The sequence below is a fragment of the Typopeltis vanoorti genome, chromosome 19, assembly GCF_054136105.1.
Source record: "Typopeltis vanoorti isolate ZY-2024b chromosome 19, IOZ_Tvanoo_1.0, whole genome shotgun sequence".
Lineage (NCBI taxonomy): Eukaryota > Metazoa > Arthropoda > Arachnida > Uropygi > Thelyphonidae > Typopeltis > Typopeltis vanoorti.
Window position 1 is genome coordinate 72,385,341 of NC_143567.1, and position 26,838 is coordinate 72,412,178.

At 35.6% G+C, this 26,838-nt stretch overlaps 1 protein-coding gene across 1 annotated transcript in view; it reads left to right on the forward strand.

Annotated features, from left to right (window-relative positions):
* The window catches only part of LOC150096239 (midasin), a 1,081,806-nt gene that overhangs the window by 967,159 nt on the left and 87,809 nt on the right, over window positions 1-26,838 (forward strand). The window contains exons 80-81 of the mRNA XM_090409469.1: window positions 3,789-3,891; window positions 21,440-22,242. Coding sequence (XP_090265595.1) covers window positions 3,789-3,891; window positions 21,440-22,242 — 906 coding nt within the window. The remainder of the gene's footprint in view (window positions 1-3,788; window positions 3,892-21,439; window positions 22,243-26,838) is intronic.

Below are 26,838 nucleotides of genomic sequence, written 5' to 3' on the forward strand. Positions count from 1 at the left end.
TGGAAACATCATCCACATTCTAACCTAGAAGTAAGACTATCTGCAAGTGGAACATTCCAGAAATCACTTGTTCCTAGTCTTAACAATAAAGCAAATGAACCACCACTCATTTCGATAACAACAGATTCTCGTAGACAGGCTTATACGTTGTTTATGCATTATTAAAACACTTAAGGAATTGAACAACGTAGCTAAGGATATAAATTAAATTATACTTTAATAAATATTTTCCGATATTTTGGCAACATCACGTTGCCATTTTCTAAAGGAACTTACAAAAAAAGATACGTGCACGTAGGTACTACAACACAGTAACTGGGAATGAAGAGATGAAGCTATTGTTCTCCTAAAAGTCCTGATGGTGCCCTCTAGCAGGCTAAGTAGGTGTTCTTGGCCGTTGGGCTGAAGGTCTGCTGATGTATAGCAGACCTTCTTCCAGAATGGCTGTACATTTCACAAGTACAGCCATTCTGATCTTGCAGACCATGCTCTGGATACACGCCACAGAATACGGTGGAAAAAAGCTACAGTAATACACCTAGCAAATACAAATTTGAAAGATTATTTATGGAATCAGCCTCAGCCCTAAGAAATTCTCCAAACCTCAACAAATTTGATTGTATGCCACTGCCCCAAATTTGGGAGGCTTACATCAGCAGACCTTCAGCCCAACGGCCAAGAACACCTACTTAGCCCACTAGAGGGCACCATCAGGATTTTAGGAGAACAATAGCTTCATCTCTTCATTCCCAGTTACTGTGTTGTAGTGCCTATGTGCACATACCTTTTTTTGTAAGTTCCTTTAGAAAATGGCAATGTGACGTTGCCGAAATATCGGAAAATATTTATTAAAGTATAATTTAATTTATATCCTTAGCTGCGTTGTTCAATTCCTTAAGTGTTTTAATAATGATAACAACAGATGTCTGCAATATGCAAAGACAGTTGTTATTATTGCAACAAAAATGATACTCCTGCCAGATCATTTAATGTGGACAAGTATTTTTTTTCCATGTTTGAAAAACTTGTACAACAGCTGGCCTGGTTGGCCGAGTGGTTAGCGTATCCCCTCTCCAGCCAAAAGGCTGCGGGTTCGAATCCTGCTGTGGGCATGGATGTTTGTGATTATCTGTGAAAATACTAGTGGTGGTTGGTCGGCGGTAGATGGCGTTGGTGTAGATGATGAAAGTAGTTGCAGTTCATTGTAGTTGGTGGATTGAGTGGTGGAGACGGAGAGTTGTGGAGTTGGTGCCTCAATAAGTCTTTGGACTCCCTGGAGGTGTCATGTAATAATAATAATAATATGTCATACTGCCATATGTCCCTTTATTTTGCATATATTATATTCAATACAAGCTCTAGATGTCACAGTAGCCAATACTGCTCACATATTACAAAACATCATTCCACCTTGGAATATCCATTTTCCACCATGCAGTTTTCTCTAAACTACCTACAGAAACATACCCTCCCCCCATCTGCCTGCAGCTCTTTCAAACATATAAAGAGCAGGATACTCTCATTGTACAATTTGCACAGACAGTTCAAAATCAAAGTCACTAGTTGGGACTGCTGTTGCTTTTTTCCCAAACAGCATAATATTTAATTGGATCTCACCAAAATGTAGTATTTATGCTGCTGATGCTACATATGCTTGCATTACACTATATAAAGATGAAATGCTATCAAAGGTGCAATTTTACACCAATTCACTAAGCTGTCCCTATAAAATCCTTTTAAGTAACTTAAATGTTTCTATTATATATCTTCTTTTCCATCTATCAACCAACTTTTGTAACTCACAAACTCAAACCTGCAATCCAACATCACAGGGTGGAGCATTCCACAGACCACTCACCACTGGATCTTTTCCACCATTTTCACTATAGGCTTTAAGAAGTCTTGTATACCACTCACACCCAGTGCCCCCTCAGATCCTCATCTCTTACTTGAAATCTGGAGGCTTGGATGTTTGCCTGTGTTGAATCCTAACCCATGTTGGAATCAAGGAAAATAAGGCTGCAGATAGGTTGACTCATCCTTTAAGATATGCCATTATCTGTTTGACCCTTACACCAATTACATGCTTACATTGATTACAGGGCAGCAATTATTATCCTATTGGCAAACGTCACTGTTATTACATGTATCTCCATGAAGTCCAGAGAATCATCATAGGAGACCCACACTAACATTTATACATTCAAAATCTATTATACCTCTCCTTAAACTCATTCACTGTCAGTGCTTTCAAAACTAATTGTGGAAATCCATTCCACTTGTTCATCACTCTCATGCAAAAAATCTAGTTCACATATCCTTACTAACCACACCCTTAGACAACTTTGATGGATGACCCTTGGTTCTCTGGTTATTTGTCATATATATTGAAATTTTTTCTTGGCATCAAGTTTATAAAACCCTCTTAACATCTTATACATTTCTAACATGCCCCCTCTTTTCTGCCTATCAACTAAATTTTGCAACCCACATCTTCAACATATCTTCATAAGCAGCATTCATGGGGGGGGGGGGGGGGGGGGGGGGGGGGCTATACAAAATTAAACTTGAAATTAAACTTTGCAATCAAGTCTGTGCTTGATTGCAAAGTTTAATTCCTTTCTTTGTAGAGAGGAATTATTTTTGCTGAGCTCCACATGAGGCTTAGTCATCTTACACGCTCCTTCCTAATAGATCAGAGCTCTGGGTCTGATTAACCATCATGCATAATCAACTGTCCTCATTTTGTCAATGATTGCAGTCCTTATTTTAGTGCTTTTAGTAATCACCTTGAGCCCTATCCTTTCAGCAGATATTATCTAATTCCTTCAATATTTAAATGTAAAAGACCAATGTTGATAATTATACACAAATTTATATACATTCATTTTTAAAGAGATGTTTTTATATTAATTTTATATTATTCACTATTTTATATTTTTCATGTATGTACTTTTACCTTGATTAATAAGTTATACACCACAGTTTATAGAATATTTTAAACATTGATATGGTACATGTCAACAGTTAATAAATATGTGAGGAAAAAAAACATACCAACCACTTCAGATATTAGGTGAAACCAAAGCAGAGCAACTTCTTATTTTTTTCTTTCTTGCTACATGAATACACCTATTTGATATGACTTGTGCTAACTAGATTAAAATTAAAAATAAGCATGTGCATTCAGAAAATAAGCAGCCAAAACAGTTTTGTAGCATGTACTTTAATGTTGTTGTCTTCTAGTAAATATAGTTTGCTTAGTGAATTTCTGATCCTCTCATTGTTTTCAGTAACAAGATACAAGGGTGTGTTGAAAAATTGTGATAATCACCATAAAGGAAATGAGGTAGAACCATGTAACTTACACATTATTCTACATATTCCCCATTAAGTGGTATACACAATGCTGCTACATCATTTGTAATCCTCTGATAAAAAAATGAGAAAAATATCATTTTTGTTCTGGATGTTTATCAGACCTTTTTGTCCCCCCCCTCTCATAAAAAGTTCTGATTGATATCCCATGACAACAATAGTTGACTGCATTAAGTCAGCTCGCACTGGCTACAATGCGAGCTGTATATACTGCAATGGAAAGCATTCTTTCAAGATATGTGATTTCCATTGCAGTGTTATTTGAAACAGGTACCATCTAGATATGCTTTTTGCAAAACATTATATCTTATATACTATTATGATATGTGACTATGTAATTGATAACATGTATGATGCACATGATATTTTTTTATGCCTAGTATAGTTTTCTATTTTAAATATATTTTTAGAGAAAATGTGTCAAGTTGGCAAGCTGTATATGAAGATAATGAAGAGAGTGATAACATGCCATCTGTATTGTTACCTCCACAGGCAGCTGTTTTCCAGTGGACAGTAAGTATTGTAATCATACAATTTCATTTGCTATTTTCACCTATTAAAATCATTTTTTAATAAATAAATTATGATCAAATATGCATGACTATATCAATTATCTTCCAATAAAATCTTTCTAGCAAAAGTAATAACAATGAGTGTTTCTAGAAATTTCAGCAGATGAAGCATGTTGGAGAAGAAGATAACTTTTGTGTTACTAGGTAGTAGTAGCTACAAGATTTTTGTTACTTACAGTAAATACCACCACTTTTCTTTTTGGAGGTGAAGTGGCTAATAAAACAGAGCGACAGCCTGTTTTACTTCTTCACCCCCCCCCCAACTCTTCTGTTGTTGTTGTTGAGTCCGTTGAAGAGCTTCTAGATATGACCGTGGGCCTGTAGAACTGCTTTGGCAATCTGTTGAACTTTGATGGAGTAGAGCTTTTCTATGAGGTTATTGTCAGTTTTCTTTAGAGCAGGCAATTGCTGGACAAGATCCCAATTCTTCTAGCATTCAATATAAGTTTTCAGAATTATGATGGACATATATAGAGCAACCAACATGTCTTTTTCAGAGTACAGCTTAAAAACAGTTATTCCACATATAAGTTATGTCTGTAACATGTTGTTAATACAAACCATTCACTGAACAACTTCCTACCATAGTAGGCACTGCTCTGTATTTTGATGGCATCACAATTTTCTGTCATTCTTGGAACATAGGGATCATTCAGAGGTAACTTGTATAAGTAGTTGATCATATGTTTGTAGGTTCTTAGTTATGGGTTAAGATTTTTAATGGGGAAAAAAAAAAACAATATACAGTTTTGCCAGAAATATAATCCCCATCTAGACTCAGGGTTAATGATAGATCCAACTATTATTCCAGCACCAACAGAATTGAAGTTTTCGGACTCTTTTCTGACATAAAGCTTACATTCATTTCACATGTTTGTGAATTAAGAAAAAAGTGCAAGTTAGCATTGAATATTCTCTGCACTCTATCCTTTATGAAATGGAAGTGTTGATTCATATTCCTTACTTTGCCTGCATCATGCACTTTGTTCACTCAGAACTTCTTTATGTATCGCAAATCACTTCTTCTGCAAGTATCTGTTATATCCTATCAATTATCAAGATGTACAATAGCTGCTGGTACATTTTTCATACAGAAGCAGATGTCAACTGTGCCCTAAAAGTAAAATATTTGCCTTATCATTCTGCATGGTTTAGTATTTTTTCCTTAGGTTGCAAAGTTTAGTACTACATACATCAGATTGCTGTACGTCCTTTTGGTATGTGTGTTAAAGAGCAAGCTGTTAGCATCAATGCCGACAACATTGTCTGCACCAAACATATCAGCATCCCTTCATGGCAGGTTTGCACTCCATCCTGCAACCTCTCACTTTGTCAACTACAGCAGTCTCATACTCCAGCATCTGTCTACCTGCAATTATTTAATGCATACAGAGCAGCCACTCTGATTTCTTGCCCATCTATACTGATGGTTCAAGAACTAATACCTCTGTTGGCTATGCTGCTGTGTTTCCTGACATGATTATCTCAAATCAGATCCCACCGGACTGCAGTAATTATACAGCAGGGTTATATGCCATTCAGCTTGCACTTGTGCATTTAAAAGAAAACTGCTACCAAAAGTGTATAATTTATACATACTCATTAAGTTCTTTATAGGCTATATTCTCTCCTGTGTATAATCCACATCCAGTGTTGTGTGAGGTGCTACACACAACTTGTCATACAAAATTAAGATCCTTAATTTTAATGTTCGGTTGTGCTGGATTTCCAGCCACATTGGAATTAAGGGAAATGAGACTGCAGCTACAGCTGCTAGATCAGCTCATACTTTCTCCATGTACTGTTTGATAGTATCATATACAGACTACATACAGTTTATTAGATCAAAGCTAATTGTCCAGTGACAGTCATCATGTTGGCGTGGGGAGGTATACATTGACTTCTTTCACACACACACTAAAAGTGATTAAAACTCTTAAATTCAAAATAAAAAAGAACATCTGAAACTAAACTCCAAATCTAGCTTGCACATAGGTTCATATCCCAGGATATCTTGTAACTTGACCTCTTAAATTAATCTTAACATCCCATTACAATCTCTTAATAGGTTTAATGGGTTGTAATGGGATGTTAAGGTATTTGTGTTTTTTTTTTGTGAATTAAAGATTTTTATTTTGGTTAAAAAGTGTTTGAAGACTCAAACACTTTTTAACCAAGTATTGTCCTTTGTTTAGATAACTTTAAATCTTCCGTGATATGCTTGCAATATGGGATCATAGAGAGACAGCTGTAGCAATCCACTGACCGTACGCTTATAAATGAATTGAGATTTTTGCTACAAAAATCTATTTGCCTGCATTTTGCAACAAATTTCAGTTCATCCTGATCCAAAACTAAGACTAGGACAAACAGTAAACTCAGATAAATATCGAAGCAGCAGGGTTCTTGGTACATTCCATGAAAAAACTGACATTTGTCTCTTTATCTTTCTTTCATATACATAATTTGCAAGATAAGTGCTAAAAAAATATGAACATCTTTCATACCCTAGGTTCCACCTCTTGTGGAACCTGGGATACGAAAGACTCATTTATGGGTCTCAACCGACCATTGAATTATACAGAGGTATACTTCAATGGTTGGATCCAGTTCACCATCAGGCTACCAGAACTGCAGCTTGGAGTATTTTGAACATCACCTATTCTTAGACTTTCTGTCAAACCAAATGTGAACCACCTTTTGTCACTTTTACATCAACAGTTGTACTTACTATATGTGACAAAAAGAAAAAAAATCCTTGCCAACCTATCCCATGTAATCAATTATTTTTGTCCGTGGTAGTAAAATTTGTATAATACTCATCAGATTGTATTACATCTCTTTGATTTATCAATAAAAAGCATTACTACAGTTGACTCTGAATATAATAAATTTATAGGAACTACAGGAATAGTGAGGGAGCTTGCTCCACCTTTACTTCAAATTGCCTTCGCTGATAGTTTTTCGACATGAAACTTATAGATCGTAGTTATCGATCTATAGTTTAGTTTCGCTTACTGGCTATAAAACAACAAAGGATGTTTATCCCCTTATTTTCTATATTAAGGTGCCAGAAAACTAGCCATTTGGCTTTTTATCTTAACTAAAATATAGGAATAGTTTGTTACAGTGGATAATTGCTGTGGCAAATTGCTTTTATCATAACAGTTTGCCTGAGCTTTGGTTAGGACTTTTCAATATAGTTGAGAATTTGTTATAGTGTTTGTTAGAGTTGAATGTACAAGCTCTTGATATCAGGATATACCATACTACCTGCATATACTGTGGCACAGCTGCATTTCATCCTACAACTTCTCCTTGTACAGATTAGAAACATTCTTCTTCTCCTTCTGTCTGCCAGCTGCACTTTCAAACACAGAACAGAATACTCTGATTTAACTCAGAATATTCCCATCCACCACTGTGTGCTAGAGGAGAACCTCACAGTGATATACTGGTCCTTTTCCTTCTTGCTCTTTTTTTATACTTCCCATATTATTTGCTTACTTCTCCTTAGTCTTTTTTTACTGTCCTGCCTTCCAGACTACCATTACTAGAATCCAACACCCTGTTGCAGTGTTTCCCACATGGTGTAACTGATGGACATCTGGAAAGGAAGGATCATTGTAGCCTTCCATTCAACTTCTGAGTGCATTTATTGCTTACTGGATAGCGGGCATCCATATGTGGCTCTGTGGTAGGTGGGGATCATTGGCACTGATTTTCCAGAGGTCATCCCAAGGCTTCAAGGAAGTATTTCATTTCTTTATCAAACGATGTATATACATCATTTGATAAAGAAGTAAGAAAAAAAAAGATACACATGTAAATACATCAATATTTCTCATCATTGATTACAATAGATAAAAAGCCAAAAGGAAAAATACCACACTTTATTCAAAAAAGATTTAGAATCTCCCAGCTCTCCTAAAAGAGTTTTTTAAAAAAAAAAAAAAAATGTTCTGGTGATATTCTTGTTGAAATCTCATATCAGCAATACTTAGAAAAACTACTGTGAGGAACATTAATGAGAAAAACTATCATTGATAACAATACCTCATAAAACACTTGACTATTCTAAGAGTGCAATATCAAAACACAATCTCTTTGATGTACCAGATAAGGAGGTATATTCTGAGCTTAAAGATCAATGAGTGACAAGTATGAGGCACATCACCAGGATGGTCACTTGGTTTCAACCAGGAATATCATCCTTACTTTTGATACACTCATATCTCCAACATCACTAAAAGCAGGATGTCTTGTTAGACTGTATATCCTTAATCCACTAAGATGCTTTAAATGTCAGAAATATGGGCATTCCCAACCTGCTTCTCATGGCTCTGCTATTTGTGTCTGATATAGAAATAAAGAGCATGCTAATAAATCTCTCTGCAGTGACATCTAAACTGAACTGTGAGAAGACCATCTAGCTTACTTCCATGAATGCTAAAGGTGGAATAAGCTTGAAAGATAAAACTGAACAAAATATCTCACATCAGGATGCCAAGAAGAAGCTAGCTACCACACCTGTCCCGAAATCATCATAGGCTGAGAAGGTGGTAGTTAAGAAACAAAATATCATAAACAAGTATATCTGTTCCACCCATAATTTTAGCAACCTGATCTTTAATGATTATGAGCACTTCTATATGGAATGCATTAGTTTCCTGGACTATTATGATCTCTCACTCCTGAATCACAAAATAATCACAGTCAATGAGAACCCACTTGTCCAGAAAATTATGGCAAGGCCATCACTGAAAAGACATTCCTGCAGAGAAAAATGAACACTTCTATGGAATGACTTTTAATGGGATTATATTGATCAAGTGCATATAATAAACAACTATGTTATACCAACTAGTTTCACCAACTAAGGCTGTTGGCATCTTCAGGGTAGATAACTGATGTAAGGCACTAAAAAGTAAAAAACTGTTACAAACTATAATCAACCGATTCCAATTATATTGGACAAAGAACAGAGTGCATACAATACATGCATAGAGCATGCATGATCTCACTTGTTGTTATTTAGGAATGTTCTATAGTTGGCACTGTAATTCAGTTCTGGTGAGTTGAGAGATCTAAACCATTTTCTCTGAACCCCGACAAAGACAACGAGATGACATACGTTATATTTCTACCATCATCATTCCATACTTAGGGACAGTTTCGAATAAGATTGCAAGACTCCTTAGACCACATAAAATAAGAGTGGCCTTTAAACCCACAGAAATGATTAGGTAATTCTTAAGATCTCCAAAAAATAGCCATCCTTTCTTCAAATATGCTGAGTTTACAAACATACCCTGCTCATGCGGCGTGAATTACGTCGACAAAACTTTAAGGAGCCTTGAAATTAGGCAAAAACAACACATAGGTGATGTCAATAATAACAGAGAAGAAAAATCGGGGTTAGCTTTTCATTTCTCAAGAAGGAACCATATCTTAGAGTGGGATAGAAGCAATTCCTTACATAGAGGAGGACTTCCGCTCCCGAATTTTTAAAGAGGCCACAACAGTTGCTAGCTGTATACAAAACCTTAACAGGAACCAATGACTAATCTTGCCCGTGATCTGGAAGACCCTTATTAGATCTCTCAACTCACCAGAACTGAATTACAGTGCCAACTATAGAACGTTAATAACAAGTGATAATAACAAACAATATCAACAAGTGAGATCATGTACGCTCTATGCATGTATTGTACGCGCTCTGTTCTTTGTCTAATATAATTGGAATCGGTTGATTATCGTTTGTAACAGTTTTTTACTTTTTAGTGCCTTACATCAGTTATCTACCCTGAAGATGCCAACAGCCTTAGTTGGTGAAACTAGTTGGTATAACATAGGTGTTTATTATATGCACTTGATCAATATAATCCCATTAAAAGTCATTCCAGAGCTTTATGATCAAGAAAATTAAACGTTTTTTTAACATGAATAGAATCCATGGGGAAACCAAAAGAAAGGTATATGCCGTTTTGAACTCCTTAAATGTAAAAAGCCCAAACTATTAAATCATCTCACTTTTTTGAAAAGATGTCGAGACAACAGGATTATTCCAAAGTTTCTATTTTTAAAAGAACAATTCCATTCAAGACGAGCAAAACATATTTATTTTAAAACATCTTTGGTGCTTCTACGTGAATGGATACAGCATACCAGATTTCTTTTAAGCCAAATAGATTTAGAATGTTATCAGATTTATGACGATATCTGTAGTACTTTAGACCAAGATATATGGTCACTATTAGTTATGATAATGCCTTTACAACAAGCAAACGAAACCAAATAAAAAAATTTACCGATCTTTATACAAAACGTTTTAAGTCAAAACCTTCTGTACCAGACAACAAAGTTATTTTTAATTTATTGGATCATGTATTAACAAAACCAGAGATCAATATACTTAAAAGAGGTTTCAATTTTGCCATAACACCTGATCGTGTCCCTAAAGTGGATATCATTTGTAATATAGAAAAGGCAGTCTCATCATTACCGGAACCCATAGCTAATGATATTAGATTAAAAAGTAGTATCATCTTCTCATCTTCCAGAACTCCTAACAAAAACATCACTACTCTGGAAAAAAAGAACATTATATAGTTTGAAGAAAAAGAAAGACATTATCATATTGAAGGCAGATAAGGGAAATTCCACAGTGATTTTAAACACTAGTGATTACGAAGATAAGATTAACAGCTTATTATCGGATACATCAACCTACCATGTCCTAGTCACAGATCGAACACTAAAGAATCACAATGACACCAACGATTTAATACGTCACATGGTGAACTGGTCTATAGACTTAAAATGAAGAATTGAAATCCATTCATCCACTAACACCAAGACTATATGGTGCTCCTAAAGTACACAAAAATGGAATACCACTATGCCCGATTGTAAATGGAATCAATTTGCCCACTTATCTGTTATCTAAACACCTCTCAGGCCTCCTCAAACCACACATCCATAATTGGATACTTATATACGAAATACACGGGGGGTGCTTAAGGGTCAAAGCTGTATAACTGAGAGGAGACCTCCACATAGCCTTTAAAGGAATGCGGAGAACCGACCAGGGCTTCTGACCTAATGTCCAATCCTCACCTTCTCGTGGTGCACCCTGTTGGGTATCTACTTTGATACTGAACGAACGAGGATGGGCTGGCAATTTGGAATTTAGCCGACCAAATTGTATTCTTATTGGTTAAACCAAAATAAAAAATGATGGTACAACATGACAAAATTTCATGCCGGCTGGGGCGTCGCCCGGTTAAACAAGGCCCCCGTTGTTTTCGCCAGGGAACCAGGGCGAACAGCGAAAAGTCAGCTACTGGAACAAATCTGAAAACAAACCCCAACTCAACATCACCAGAGTTAAAGATCGGTACTATCAACATAAGAAGCCTGAATGGCAAAGAAATGGAGCTAGCTGAGGAATTAGATAAGTACCAGATCGACATAATAGGGGTGACTGAAACAAAAAAGACCAAAACTGGTGAGATCTTTCTGAGCAATAAATACAAAATGTTATATTCAGGCAATGACAATCAAGGAAAAGAAGGAGTAGCCATAGTATTCAACACAAAATACGAGGCTAATCTTCTTGAATGGCAGTCAGTCTCAAGTAGAGTAATGTGGGCAAATATGAGAATGGGGAACTGGACAATGAGACTTATTTGTGCCTATGGTCCCACAGAAGGTTCTACTAAGGTAGAAGTGATAGAATTTTTTGATGATTTAGAAAAAGCAACTGACACAATAAAAATGAAAAGTTGATCCTTGTTGGGGATCTAAATAGCAGAGTAGGAAATGATTGTGAGACATACAAAATATTTTGGGAAAATTTGGAGAAAAGAGCAAAGCTAATAATAATGGCAAATATCTGTTGGATTTCTGCTCAGGACATGGACTGGTTATTACTAACACCATGTTCCAACATAAAAATGTGCACAAATTCACATGGAGAGAAGAGGCTAGGAATAAGAAAAGTCTCATTGACTATGTTATTGTTGATAGTGATGTTTTCTCCCTGGTGCAGGACACCAGAGTGTACAGAGGATTTGAAATTGGAAGTGATCACTATTTAGTCTTGAGCAGGATAAAATTGAATTTCATATTGAAAAGAATAACATGCAAGAAAGTTTTAAAGCGAATAAAAGTTGAGCAGCTCTCAGATGTGAACTGTAGACTAAAATACAGAAATATTATTGAAAAAAAAATGAAAGAGTTTGAGAACAGGAATCAAACCTTGGAGATTCAGTGGCAAACTCTGAAGGAAACATTGATTGATTCTGCCAGAGAGGCATGTGGTGAGGTTGTGTGCAAGGATAAAAAAATCAGAACTCCCTGGTGGACACAGGAAGTTAAAGAGGCAGTGAAGGAAAAGAAGAAAGCATATCAAAAGTTCCTGGCAAATAAGTCAGCTTTTACTCTTACAGAATACAGAGACAAATGTAACAAAGCTAAACAGTGTGTAAAACTAGCTAAACAAAAGTCATGGGAGGACTTTGGCAAGAATATAGAAAATAAATATCAAGAAGGTGGCAAAATATTCTGGAGGTTGTTGAAGAAGCTTAGGAATGGAGGAAAGAGTGCTGTAAAAGGAATTAGAGATGATAAAGGTGAAATGAAAACAGGAGAAAAAGATATCCTTGAAGTATGGAGTAATTACTTTGAAAAACTGCTAAATGAAACAAGCAGTGATGACAGCACAGTGATAAAAAACACTGACCTGGCATGCAGTAAGGAATACATATCCATACTTGAAGTAGAAAAAGCCATCAAAGGCTTGAAATGTGGAAAGGCAGCAGGAGTAGATGATATTCGACCAGAAATGCTGAAGTATGGTGGTATAAGAGTCTTACAGTGGCTGCACTGCATAGTTCAGAAAGCCTGGACAGAGGGACGAATTCCTGATGATTGGAGTAGAGCTCTCATAGTACCCATATATAAAAAGGGAAATAAAACTGAATGTGAGAATTACAGAGGTATTTCCCTACTGAGTGTTCCTGGCAAGATCTATGCAAGTATACTTGAGAAACGGTTGAGAAGAATTGTGGAAGAAAAGCTTGGTGAAGAACAAGCTGGATTCAGGCCAAATAGAGGCTGTCAGGATCAGATCTTCACTTTACGACAAATAGTCGAGAAAGCATGGGAATATAACAAAGATCTGTATTTAAGTTTCGTCGATTTGGAAAAGGCATATGACAAGGTGCCAAGAGAGAAGCTATTCAATATGCTGCAGTTATATGGTGTCAATGGGGCATTATATCAAGCAATACTTAGTCTTTATTTGAGTTGTGAGTCAGCAGTTAGAATTGAAGGAAGTACAGGAAGATGGTTTAATGTTAAATCTGGTGTGAGACAAGGATGTACATTATCCCCTCTGTTATTCATTATCTATATGGATCATATTATGTAGGAATGTGGTATTAAACCTGATATCAAAATTGGAGATGTTAATGTCAGCTCTTTGCTTTATGCGGATGATGTTATACTTCTAAATAAATCCGCTACAAGTCTGCAAGATTCTCTGACTAAATTGAATAGCTGTTGTAATAGATATGGTATGAAGGTCAGCAATAAAAAGACAAAGACAATGAAAATAGGCAGAATCATTGAAAATGTCAACTGTGTTGTGAATGGAGAACCTGTGGAACAAGTAAAACATTTCAGCTACTTAGGCACAATTTTTACTGAAGATGGTAAACTAAATATAGAAATAGACAACAGAATCAGCAAAGCTGGTATCGTGGGAAGTCAATTGAATAAATTCATATGGAATAAGAAAGAAATTAGTCGGAACACTAAATTAGCTGTATACAAGACTGTGTTCAAACCAATTTTAACTTATGGATCTGAGAGCTGGGTCAGAAGTAAAACACTTGACCAAAGACTAGAGACTGCAGATATGAGAGTCCTGAGAAAGATTAGAGGCGTGAACAGATGGCATCAATGGCAATATCATATTAAAAATGAGGATATTAGGAAAGAAATTGACATTGTCAGCATCCAGGAATGCGTTAGCAGAGCTAATCTCAGATGGTATGGTCACTTAAATAGAATGGGAGAGGAAAGATTAGCAAAACAAGTGTTCTCTGCCAGGTTGGCAGGAAAACGACCCAGAGGAAGACCAAGATATAGGTGGATTGATACGGTACAAAGTGCCTTAGATGATAGAAATATAAGATCTGATAATGTTGGAGTCTTGACAAGTAACAGACTGATTTGGAGGAAAATTGTAGATAGGAAGTTAGTAATGATGTAATTTTTTCATGTAGTACTGTCATATCCTGTACACCCCTTGAGGGTACATTGCAGGAATTTGATGATGATGATATATACGAAATTCGCAACATTTCGTAGAGAAACTGAACAACATCTCAATCTCCAATATGGATCTACTCGCCAGCCTGGATGTTACATCTCTATTCACTAACATCCCTGTGGAGGAAGTCATCAACATTTTGGGAAGTCTGCTCCCACAAGACATTACTTCTCTGTTCCGTCGTTGTTTAACATCAAATTTTTTCATATGGAATAAAACCATATATCAGCAATTGACTGGCCTTGCAATGGGTAGCCCCCCCCCTCCATCTTGTGCTGATCTCTTTATGGAGGATTTCGAAAGTAAAATCTTATCTCAAATAGGCCCTAAACCCACAGTATGGTAGAGATACGTGGACAATATCTTTATTGTTTGGAACCACACAAAAAAGGACCTATTAGACTTTCTTAACAAGATCAACTCTTTACACCACACAATAAAATCCACTCTAGAACTTGAAAAAGATAACCAGTTATCATTTCTGGACACTTTAATTAAAAAGCTTACGAATGGTAGTATCAACCTCTCAGTTTACTGCAAACCTACCAATACAGGACGTTATTTACATTTCACTTCCTACCACTACATTTCTCAGAAACTTAGTATTGTAGACATGCTGAAGAACTGTGCCTCTCTTCTTACAACAGATCAACAAGACCTCCAGGAAGAACTATCCCTGATATCTACCAACCTTACCATGAATGCATTTCCTCGAAGACTCGTCCTTTTCTCTGAACCCCGACAAAGACAACGAGATGACATACGTTATATTTCTACCATCGTCATTCCATACTTAGGGACAGTTTCGAATAAGATTGCAAGACTCCTTAGACCACATAAAATAAGAGTGGCCTTTAAACCTACAGAAACGATTACACAATTCTTAAGATCTCCAAAAGATAGCCATCCTTTCTTCAAATATGCTGGAGTTTACAACATACCCTGCTCGTGCGGCTTGAATTACATCGGCAAAACTTTAAGGAGCCTTGAAATTAGGCAGAAAGAATACATAGGTGATGTCAATAATAACAGAGAAGAAAAATCGGGGTTAGCTTTTCATTTCTCAAGAACGAACCATATCATAGAGTGGGATAGAAGCAATTCCTTACATAGAGGAGGACTTCCGCTCCCGAATTTTTAAAGAGGCCACAACAGTTGCTCGCTGTATACAAAACCTTAACAGGAACCAATGACTAATCTTGCCCATGATCTGGAAGACTCCTTTTTAGATCTCTCAACTCACCAGAACTGAATTACAGTGCCAACTATAGAACGTTCCTAAATAACAACAAGTGAGATCATGCATGCTCTATGCATGTATTGTACGCACTCTGTTCTTTGTCTAATATAATTGGAATTGGTTGATTATCGTTTGTAACAGTTTTTTACTTTTTAGTGCCTTACATCAGTTATCTACCCTGAAGATACCAACAGCCTTAGTTGGTGAAACTAGTTGGTATAACATAGTTGTTTATTATATGCACTTGATCAATATAATCCCATTAAAAGTCATTCCAGAGCTTTATGGTCAAGAAAATTAAACATTTTTTTAACATGAATACTTCTATATTCAGTGAATGTAAACTAAACACAACCGCCAATCCTAATACATAAGAATGATGGATTAAACAGTTTTTCCAGAGGAAGAGATGGACTCTAGCTGTCTATGCTTCCCAAAATCAATTGACATATACAAAGGTAAGTCAACAGTCTCTCAGAATTCAGCCAAGCTTATAAAGCAAAAAGAATGGGATAATTCTTACAGTGGAATTTTTGTGGATTTTATCAAAATATCGATATCAAGGTTCTTCTATCTTCTTCTTTCGCTGTGCCTTATCCTGTGTTAAACGGGGTTGGCGTTCACATCTTTAATCTTGCTCTTCCAGATTCTCCGGTCCAGGGCATCTTCCTGACTCCATCCTTTCTCCCTAAGATCCTCTGCCAACTTATCCCTCCATCTGAGTTTGGGCCTGCCTCTTTTCCTCCTTCCCTCCACCTCCATATGCTCCACTCGTTTACCCACATACTCCTCACCCCTTCTCTCTACATGACCGAACCACCTTAGCCTGCTTTCTCGTACATTTTTACTAATCGGTCCCACCTTGATCATCCCTTTGATGTAGTCATTCCTTATCCTGTCTTTCTTTGTCACACCACTCATCCATCTCAACATCCACATCTCTGCCACCTCCATCTTCCTCTCTGTGCCTTTGTTATAGGCCACATCTCCGCACCATGGAGCATCGCTGGCCTCACCACCGTCTTATACAGCTTTAATTTCATCTTACAAATCACTCTCTTGTCGCACAGGACCCTGCTCATCTTCCTCCAGTTCATCCAGCCGCATGTTATTCGGTGCTGTATTTCCTCATCCAGGTCACCATTCCTCTCGACAACCGATCCAAGGTACTTGAATTTCTTCCCTGAAGTTAACCTTTCATCCTGGAGTCGAATGATCGTATCCTCGTCACTCCCCGTTGACATATATTCGGTCTTTACCCGGTTAATTTTCATGCCTCTCTCTCCTCCAGTACCTTTCTCCACTCTTCCAGGGTCTTTTCAAGCTTCTCTCAGGATGATTCGCAGAGAACAATATCATCAGCAAACATCATGCTCCCTGGCACCTCCTTTTTGACGTCCTCCACTGCATCCATGACCAGATCAAAGAAGTAGGGGCTCAGAGTTGATCCCTGATGGAGCCCTACGACAATGGGGAACCCCCTCTGTCATGCCGACACTAGACCTGACCTGAGGTTTCGCTCCCTTATACATCTCCTTCACCAACCTCACGTACTTTTCCAACACCCCCTTCTTCCTCATACACCTCCATACCGCCTGTCTGGCCACTCTGTCATACGCCTTTTCCAGGTCTATAAACACCATCAAGGTTCCACCATCACCACCTGCATCAAGGTTCTTCTATAAAAGAAAAAAAATAATCCTCTATTTTTGTCATCCAGAGACATGTTTGAAATCAAGTGAAAACTCAACCTTAAGGCATTTCATTATTATTTGTAAGGAGAACTGCGGATTATACTTCTAATGGAGAAGTCTCTATCCTAGTGGACTACCATACTCCTGGTGGTAAATGCAGCTTTGGGATTTGGACCCACATTATACCACCAAGTCTTCAGTTAAATTTGATTAATCTTGATACTCTTATATTGCAGCTTCCTTAGTCTCTACTTCTTACGGGTGACTTTATTGAATATAACACTGTTGGAGCAGCGCCATCATGAATTGATGAGGCCATTTCATTGAGCATATGCCTGATAATAACAGCCTCTCTCAGATGCAATACCTTGTTCTATATGAATTCATATTCTTTAGTAAATTTTATGATCTGCTTCCCTACCATTCTTTCACTATTCATGTGGGATGTTGAAAGAATTTATACAAAAGTGATCATTTTCCTGTGAATTGCATTATATCCTCACAGCAACAACAGCTCCTACAGGGATGCCCATATAGAAAATTGAGGCTGACTGGAATTCATCTGCTCTAACCATTCATCATATCTTAATCAACTGCTCTCATTATTTTAATGAATGAAAACAGTGACTTATGTTACAGATCGTATTTTCCAGGCAGCAACAAATGTATTTACAAAAACATCATCTCAGTTTCCACTCTATCCAAAGCCATGGTGGAACACTGAGTGCCAAGTAACTGGGAAGGATCAAGACAGAGCATGAGTTATATTTTGGAGATACCCTACCACCTCAAATCTTATAGCTTTTAAACATGTGTGGGCCAAAGTACATCATGTTAGATGCAGAGTCAAAAAATCATGGATTGACTTCACATCATCTACCAATTATACAACTAGTGCAAAAGTTGCATTGGATGAGATCTGGTAATCAAGGATAGACATAGAACACACCATTTGTCTGCCCTGAAACATAATGGATGTGTAGGAGTGAGCTCTCAAAACAGAGATCTCACTCCTCTGTTTTGAGAGGTGATGATATGTATATGAGTAGTAAATATTGTTCATCTGCTATAACCATTCTTCATATCTTAATCAACTGCTTTTCTAATCTGCTTGAACTTTGCACACTCAAGCAGATTTTATCCATCTCTACAGATACACCATAAATTTCGAAAGATAATTTTTTAATTTTTTTATTTAAAATACTATTTCAATTTTAAATTTTTACAAGAAATCAGTTTTAACATAAGATTATGATATTTATATCTATTTTAGGACTGTTATATTAATTTTTATGCTATAATGTAAAACAAAATTTTAATGCTTTCTAAACTTTGACTTGCCACATCTTCACCTCAGTTGCTAATCACGATAAAAATTCAACAACAATACACTCCATACCACCATTACCAGGAATCAATGCCTTGACACCATGTTTGCCATGTGGTTTAACCCACAATAGCTAGAAAAAGATGACTGTGGTGGTATGCATTTGCTAGATTAGCAGTCATGGATGGTCTGTGTCCAATCATTTGGCTAGTGGACTCATCTGTAAGGTTATCTGTGGTTTAACAAATGTCCTGCCATGCAGGGCTCACTGTAGTGCCAACATGGCACCACAGTGAGTCTTGACATCCCACTTTCAAGCACAGTCGGGCAAAAGAATTTACCATTGCTTACTGGATACTAGGCATCCATGTGTGGCTCCATGGCAGGTTGAGCTCTGGCCCTGAATTTCTTCTTTTGTGCATGAATTCTGCATCCTGAAATTTATCAGTGGTCTCTTAGAATTCTCTACCAGGTTCAAATACCATCAAAATGATGAATAATACAATGAACAGGGGATAAAAAACAGCAACAAGTATTGTGATGTAACCCCCCCCCTCCCACTCCATTAAACATTAAATGATCCTAGAGGAGATATATCAGAATGGAGGCTCCTTGATGTTCCAGATAAGGGGAGGTCAAAGATGTTCTGCATCTCAACCTTCTAATATTTGTAAAAAAAAAAAAAAAAAGCAGGCTATTTAAATAGCCCTTTAAGATTATCCATCCCAGATCCATTGCTGTGCTTCAATTCACTTCCTCACATGGCTCTGCCATCTGTGTCCAATGTAGCAGCAAAGAGCACGAAACAAAGGTAGATGACAAAGTAAATCAACTGTTAGCAAGAACATTCAGCTTACTCCCAAGCAAGTTAAAGATGGAAGGATAAGAAGGATATCCAAAAGATTTGAACAGCACAGAATGTTCCATATTAGGATTTAAAGAGCAAGTTTAAAACAACAAAGGAAGTTTACCATGGCAACATCTATTTATTTGTAGATCCTCTTACACTAAGATAGTAATAGGGAAAAAAAAAGTATTTAAAGGAACATTAACTTATAACTCCTGCCTTCTTACAATTACATTATTCATGAATGTTATGGTTATCATCATCATCAAATTCCTGCCATGTACCCTCAAGGGGTGTACAGGATATGATAGTACTACATGAAAAATTTACATCATTATTCTGTGTTTTATTAGACTATATCAAGTACTTAAAAAATTTGCTCTCATCCCAGAAACTCGACAAAAATGATATCTTTGCATGAAAATAATGCCAATCAGAACATAGGGAAAAGCCTCCTGATATCCCACTAGAAAAATTGAATCCACAAAATTACAAAAGCATCTTGGAGGGAGTTCAATTCAGCAACAACCAACAAGTCTTCCTTAATACTAGCATGGAGGCAGTTGCCATCTGCATCCCATTAAGACTTATGATTATAGTATGCTTCATCTATTTGTTACCTACATATATTTCTTGATTCACTCTTGCAGTTAACCATTAGTGTTCTTATTATAGGAGATCTAAATAACTGAACATTTTTTGGGGCAGTACACATATTAATATCAGATATAGGGGCTGTGGAGCAGAAGAATAACTTCTTCCTCTTAAACAGAAGAAATAGCACACTTTGATGCTTGCCTGAACATTCATTACTACTGACTTAGCAATCTAATCTCCATCCCTCTTCCCTGCTTAAATAGGAAGTAGAAAACAACATCTTTGAGCAGTCATTTTCCTGTGATATTTACTCTGTTACATGAACAACATTGTATAATATCATAATGAAAAATAGATTAGCTGACTGGAGCACATTTGCATCCTTAACAGAATTAATTTATGCAACAGTCGACAGATCTTTTGTTAATAAAGCAGAATCACATTACAGAATGTATGTGATTCTGCTTTATTCTGCAACAACTATAATACCCAAAATATCAATTTGGTTTCCACCTTTTTCATGAAATGCATCATATACAGCAGCAGCTGAATTATCTCAAAACAAGGTGTCTTACACAGATACTACATCACAAGAAACTTACTTTCAAACATCAAACATAATCATGCTTAACCATTATACCTCTACTATCAGAGCCAAGAGGAATTGTAGATCCAATTTACAATTTCTAGCCAAGTAACAGAATAATGTTTGCCTCTGAAGCTTAAAAGGTTTTGAAAATGACTGAGAGTTTAATGTTTTTGTTTGTTTCAGTGTTGTGTGTGAAAAACAGTGATAAAACAATAATGGAAATTTATTATTATTACTTTTAACGGTGTTGGAAGATCAAAGGAAGCCCTTTAGGCTCTTTTTTTTTTCATAGTTTGATCAGTTATGAAAGTTAAAACTTCAAATACTAGATGTCTGCCTGATCTCCTGTGAGAATTAAGAGAATTAAGTACTTTCAAAAGACAGGAAACATTCAAGTACTAATAAAGGACAAATATGCAGGTTACCAAACAGAATTTATCTTTTAAATTGTATAATATCAATTCATGCTACTTAGGACTATATATTCATAACTTTTTTTTTTTTGCTTTAAAAATCTTTTTTGTAAAGGTTTTTAAAGCATTGTTTTTCTATCTAATTATATACTTTCTTTCACATGAAGATAAATTGCTGCTTAATTAAGCATGCCAATTTTTTCCCTTCTTAAATTAATGAAATAATTCTTGAATAATTTTTGGTATTAAAACAAATGCATATATGCATCTTTTGCGCTAAGCACATTTATTTATAAAAATCATTAACATGATTTTATAGCCAAAGTTATATGATGCCTAAATTATTACTGTGTAGTGATTGTAAGTTATAAATTACTTGTAGTTGTCTTTTCTCTTCTCTCAAATTGAATTATTTTTATTTGTTTTTTTTTTTTTTTCAGACAAAATTAGCCACTGTTTTGTTCCAGGCCACAGTGTCACTACAGCAGTTTCTTTTATTAGTGGATTGCTGTCCTTCCTATACCAAAGATGAAATTTTTACTTTGGACAAACCAGAAAATCTTTCTCCTCTAAGCCTTGCCTCTAAAGGAGATAATTTGTGGACTGATACTGTTAACAAGACCAAAAAATGGTTGGAGAGATTAAAACATTTGACAACTATTCTTACTTCAGATAGATTTTCAACAGGCCTTCTGACTTGGCGTTATTTTAGTACATTAAAAATGTGTTTTCATGAGCTTCAAGATATTGCTACTGAACTACAAAGTCTATCGCATAGGGTTAAGTGTGATAATGTTCCAAACTGTCTTGCAGAAAATCTGGAAGATGTGAAAGTTCAAATGATAAACTGCTGTCAAACATTTGAACAGGAGGCTATTGCAATATCATCACAAGCAACTAATTTGGAAAGGCCCAGTAGTTCTCTTTCAAATGACAGTCAAAGTTCAGTTTTAAGAAAAATTTGTAGGCTATCACAGAAGTTGTGCAAGAAAATCTTACTTAACATACAAAATCTTTATCACACAAGTAAAAGCTTCAACTCTTGTGATACAGAGAGAAAAGAGGAAAAGAATGAAATAGATGATAAGGAAAAGTATGTAGAAGGATTACAAAAAAGGATTATAGAAGCTTACAAAATAATGGACAGCTCCAGTATTAATAGACTAGCATCAAGGTTAATGAAATACATTTCATCACTTTGGGAATTGGAGACAGATGCAGCTGTTGTGGAACATGGCGTGAGGTATGATTAAAATGTCTTAATAAGTTTAAAAAAAATTATGTGAGATATCATTCTGTATAAAGACTAGCTTCTACATTTATTCTTTATTGAAGAATAATTAGTGTTAAATTTATACATTGTATATGTTTATTTTATGATGCATTCTTTTAAAATGTACACAAATGTTAACTGCTTAACTTCAGGGAGATTGGTTAGTCAAAGAATCCTTAAGTCAGAGTAAAAAAGATCATGATAGGCTGTGGTACATTAATTTCACTTATATATAATTGTACACAGTACAATTCCCCCCCCCCCCGTTTTTACAACTTAATTGGTTCCTGAAACCCATTGTTTCAGGAATGCCATGGCAAATGTAATTTCTATAGACTCAACATAATGAATTTTTATGTTCCTGGAAACACAGTCTGAACTGTATGATGGCATGCTGAATGGACACCAAGCTAAAATACAACACTTAACTAATGAAATGATATGCACATTCAGTTATGCAAAAGTAAAAATATACAGAAAAGGATTACAGAGGCTTGCAAAATAATGGGCAGGTCCAGTATTAATAGACTAGCATCACAGTTAATGAAATACATTTCCTCACTTTGGGAATACAGGATTTTAGAGCTTTTTAAAATAAAAATTACATTTATGTAATTTCTTCTAAAGTGAAGAATTATTATTTTTTTTGCTTAATAAGGTTGTTTCTAAAACCTCTAAGCTCCATTTCAATGAGGATCTTTAGTTTCCAAATTTTTTTCTACTAGAGTTAGTTTTTTCAAAGCCTCTGTAATGTAAAAGTAGGGTAGGAGGTTCTTCAATTTCTTCTTTCCCAATAGTCTATTGTTCTAGATTTTTTTTTTCCAATATTATTCCGCAAGTAAAAACCAGATGGGATAATACCAACAGGGGGCAGGGAGATTTATAGTATTCTTCAGCATGAGTTAGAGTCAACTAATCTGTTATACCAACAATAGTCTTTGTTGCCTTTTCTAACATTCAGATGTCTTTGTAACATCACTGTTATGAAATAAAGATCTAATAAGCAAGTTATCTAACAAGATGAAAAGTTTCTCTGTATTGCAACAGTGTTCTTTGATTGGAAAGACCTGAATTCATATCAGGTCTAGATTATGAAGCACATTTTGAAAGACTTTCAGATAACTGTGAATCAGCTATTTTCATGCAGAGGTAGCATAGTTTTTCTTCCTGAAAACTCAGAGAAAAATTTAGTTTCCTCCTGTAAAACAGACAAACTGAACAGAGAATACCAGTATCGACAGACAAAACATGGAGATGAGTTTAACTATTCTGTCATTACCAGGAATTCAGCTTATAAGAAACTAAGTTACTTTGAATTGGACTTCATATGTAAATAAAGATAGGAATTAAATAGACAATTTTGTATTAGATTAAGAAGTCCTCGTTAAAATTACAGTAATTGTTATCTTCAATGTTGTATATAATGTTTTAATAATCTACCTATCCAGATGATTTTTAAATAGCATTAATAACATATGGACATGAAACAGAATTAACTCCACTGAATAATAAATGAAGAACAGTCTATATTTGTTAAATTCCATATGTACTGGTAGGGGAAAAAACTTGTATTGTACAAAACCAATATTGTACTCCTTGTTGATTCTTTTTGCTATATTATTCTTACTAGATTTCTGTATTCTGTTCTTTTATAATATAATTTTATTTATCTCATCTTCTATTTACATGTTAGGCCAAATGGCCTATTTTGATTAGGGAAAGTCAAGGTACAAACTCACTGTAATTTGGCTTACCCTAATCCTGATTTTGCTGGAATAGGATAATTTCATTAATGTGCTTTTCTGCCTGTTAATAGAATGTGTTCTCCACTTGGTTTGTCTGCCATGGATGTGTAGTGGGAAGGAATTGGAGTATTTTCAATCAGAGGGCATGTTATACAACTGTTGCTATATAATGATAGATTATATTGATGAAATTATAATGTCATGAATGCTAGCATGAGTGAGTTCAAGATTGTGTGATGCGTTGTGAGTGAGACCTCTCACAATGAATCTTTGACTTCTCTGCAATACAAGTGCTGTGTATAGGCAAGTGGTTAAGGAGAAACAAGGAATCTTTTAACAGGTTTCTTGAAACTTTTTGGGAGAAAAAAAAAAACATGGAGAAACCTGGTTCAAGAAACAGAGGTAGATGGAATAAAGAAAAATGAGAAGTTGGTTTGATATGTTTGGAGTTGAATAGATGAGCTGTATAGATATTGTCAGTTGCAGTTTGTGTTCTTACAGAAACAGGAAAATGGAAGAATGGTAGTGGCAAGTTCAGCAGAGCAACATTCAAAAGTACCAAGTATCTTTATGTCAGTATAAGCAAGATATGAAAGTCAGCCCAAGAAGGGGAAACTGATGTTGATTGAAAATCAGAATGAAGTATGTTCTTTATCCTAGATAGCAGAAGGCTGGACTGTGTTTTGATAGCATTGAAATTCACTGAATGTCTTCATCTTACTTGAGAATGGTAAGCAGATAAGTATTTAAAACATTGGTTATTGGAATAGCATGGGTGACAATACCTGGGATACTCCATTATTGATTTAAAAAAAAAATCTGATGAGAGGAATCATCCACTATGATATTCAATAAATAACCCGTGTTTGTTTTGAATATATTGAAATTCAGTAGATTATCTTCACCCCACTTTAGAATAATGAGGAGATCAGTGTTTAAGACATTGGATGATCTTGAAGTTTGAATCCTTTGTGTGCTACAGAGTTTCTCAATGAAGAAGAGGAAGAGAGTGCTGTCATCGGCAAAAACTATGAATAGGATTTGGAGTTAGAAAGAGAAAAGGTAATTCATGTATAGGAAGAAGAGCATGGGGGGGGGGGGTACAGAAACCTGGGATACTCCATTGTTGATTTAAAAAAAAAAAATTAGAGAATGCCGTCCATTATAATATTCAACAAATAACCAGAGAGGAAGCTGGCAATCCATTCACAAAAGGTTAGAGAGCAACCATAACATGAAAGCTTGTTGAGAATACCTCAATACCAGACACAATCAACTAGCTACCTTGGAAAGGGGATTGACTGTGTCTGGCTAAAATTTTTCGATCCGTGTCCAAAGATGGGATAAGATTTGTGAAGACTGCTGTAGATCAGGAATGACGGCACCCATATTGATGATCTCTAATTAACTGATTGACCTCCAGATAGTGAAGAATCTGGTTGTTGATGGCTTTCACCATTATTTTTGAGGATATTGAGTTGAAGACAGTGGGATGATAGTTTGATGGTTGACATTTATCTCCCTTTTTTACGGACAGACTGAATAAAGGCTTATTTTCATGGTGTTGGGTTGATGCCAGAGACCTATTATCAAAACTAATAATGATTTCTTTGTCTTCTCCTCCGTGAGAAAGATCAGAACTTTCATACTTTATATGGAGAATAGAGTCACAAATTAGGTTATAATAATGGCTATGATATAATTTATCTGCATTTCAGCAAAGTCTTTGATAGCCTTCTGCATAAGATTCTGCCAATTAAAATGCACTAAATATATATTAATGATTGCTTCATGAGATGGATAATAAAAACTTGTTGTCAAGGAGACAGCAAGAAATAACTGTATTTGGAAAGGAGTCTTCTAAGAACCATATGATTGATTGCACAGTTGGTAGGGTTTGGTGTTAGTGCCTTTATTTTTTATTGTGTTCATAAATGATTTTGATTTGGATATTAAGAGGGATATTTTCTCCTTTGGTAATAATTTGAACCTGGATAGAGTAGCCAGTTTTTCAGTTCTTGATAGCAGTATTTCCAAAGTGCAGTTCTCATACCCACAGGTATGCAAAAGGTCTCCAGGGAATATACAGGACTTTTTTTTAAAAAATTTGGATTATATTTTTGTTGTTGTTTTTTTACTTTTTTTTTTCTTGTCGCATTGTCACAGATAAGTGCAAGTCTATTCAATAATTAATTTTTCAATAAATAAAAGAAATCTAAAAGAAGTTTGAAACAAAATGTGTCTCTTTGCATATATCGAATGACCTCCATTAAGGGTGTGATTATTTATATCATGATCATGTTCCATCCACATGGTTTGAACTGATTGCATTAAAAGTTTAAATTCAGATACAGTAGTTTGAACGATGCAGTCAGAAACTCTCTGCTACATTTCAAAATCATTCATATCTTAAATTGTAATCATGTGCTTCTATACATGTTTAATCATGTTTGCATAACAAGTTGTGATGAATGTACAGGTTTTATGCATGCAGTTAATACTCTTACTCTTTAGCAGTTGATTTGTTGGTTATTAACAAATCCTGTGAAGTGCACTCTCATAATCATTAATATTAAAATATTTAATTAATAATATTTCTTTTGTATTTCTTAAACCTTTTAATATGGATCAATGATTAAAAATGGGATGCACAATGGAAAATAGTGAATGAAATGAAAACTTTTACAATCCTTTCAAGATATACACAGGAAATAAAATAGCAGTTAAATTAGAACACATCTCAGAATGGAAGGATATATCAAGAGGAGTATGACAAGGATGTACCTTCTCACCTCTGCTTTTCAATATATATATATATATA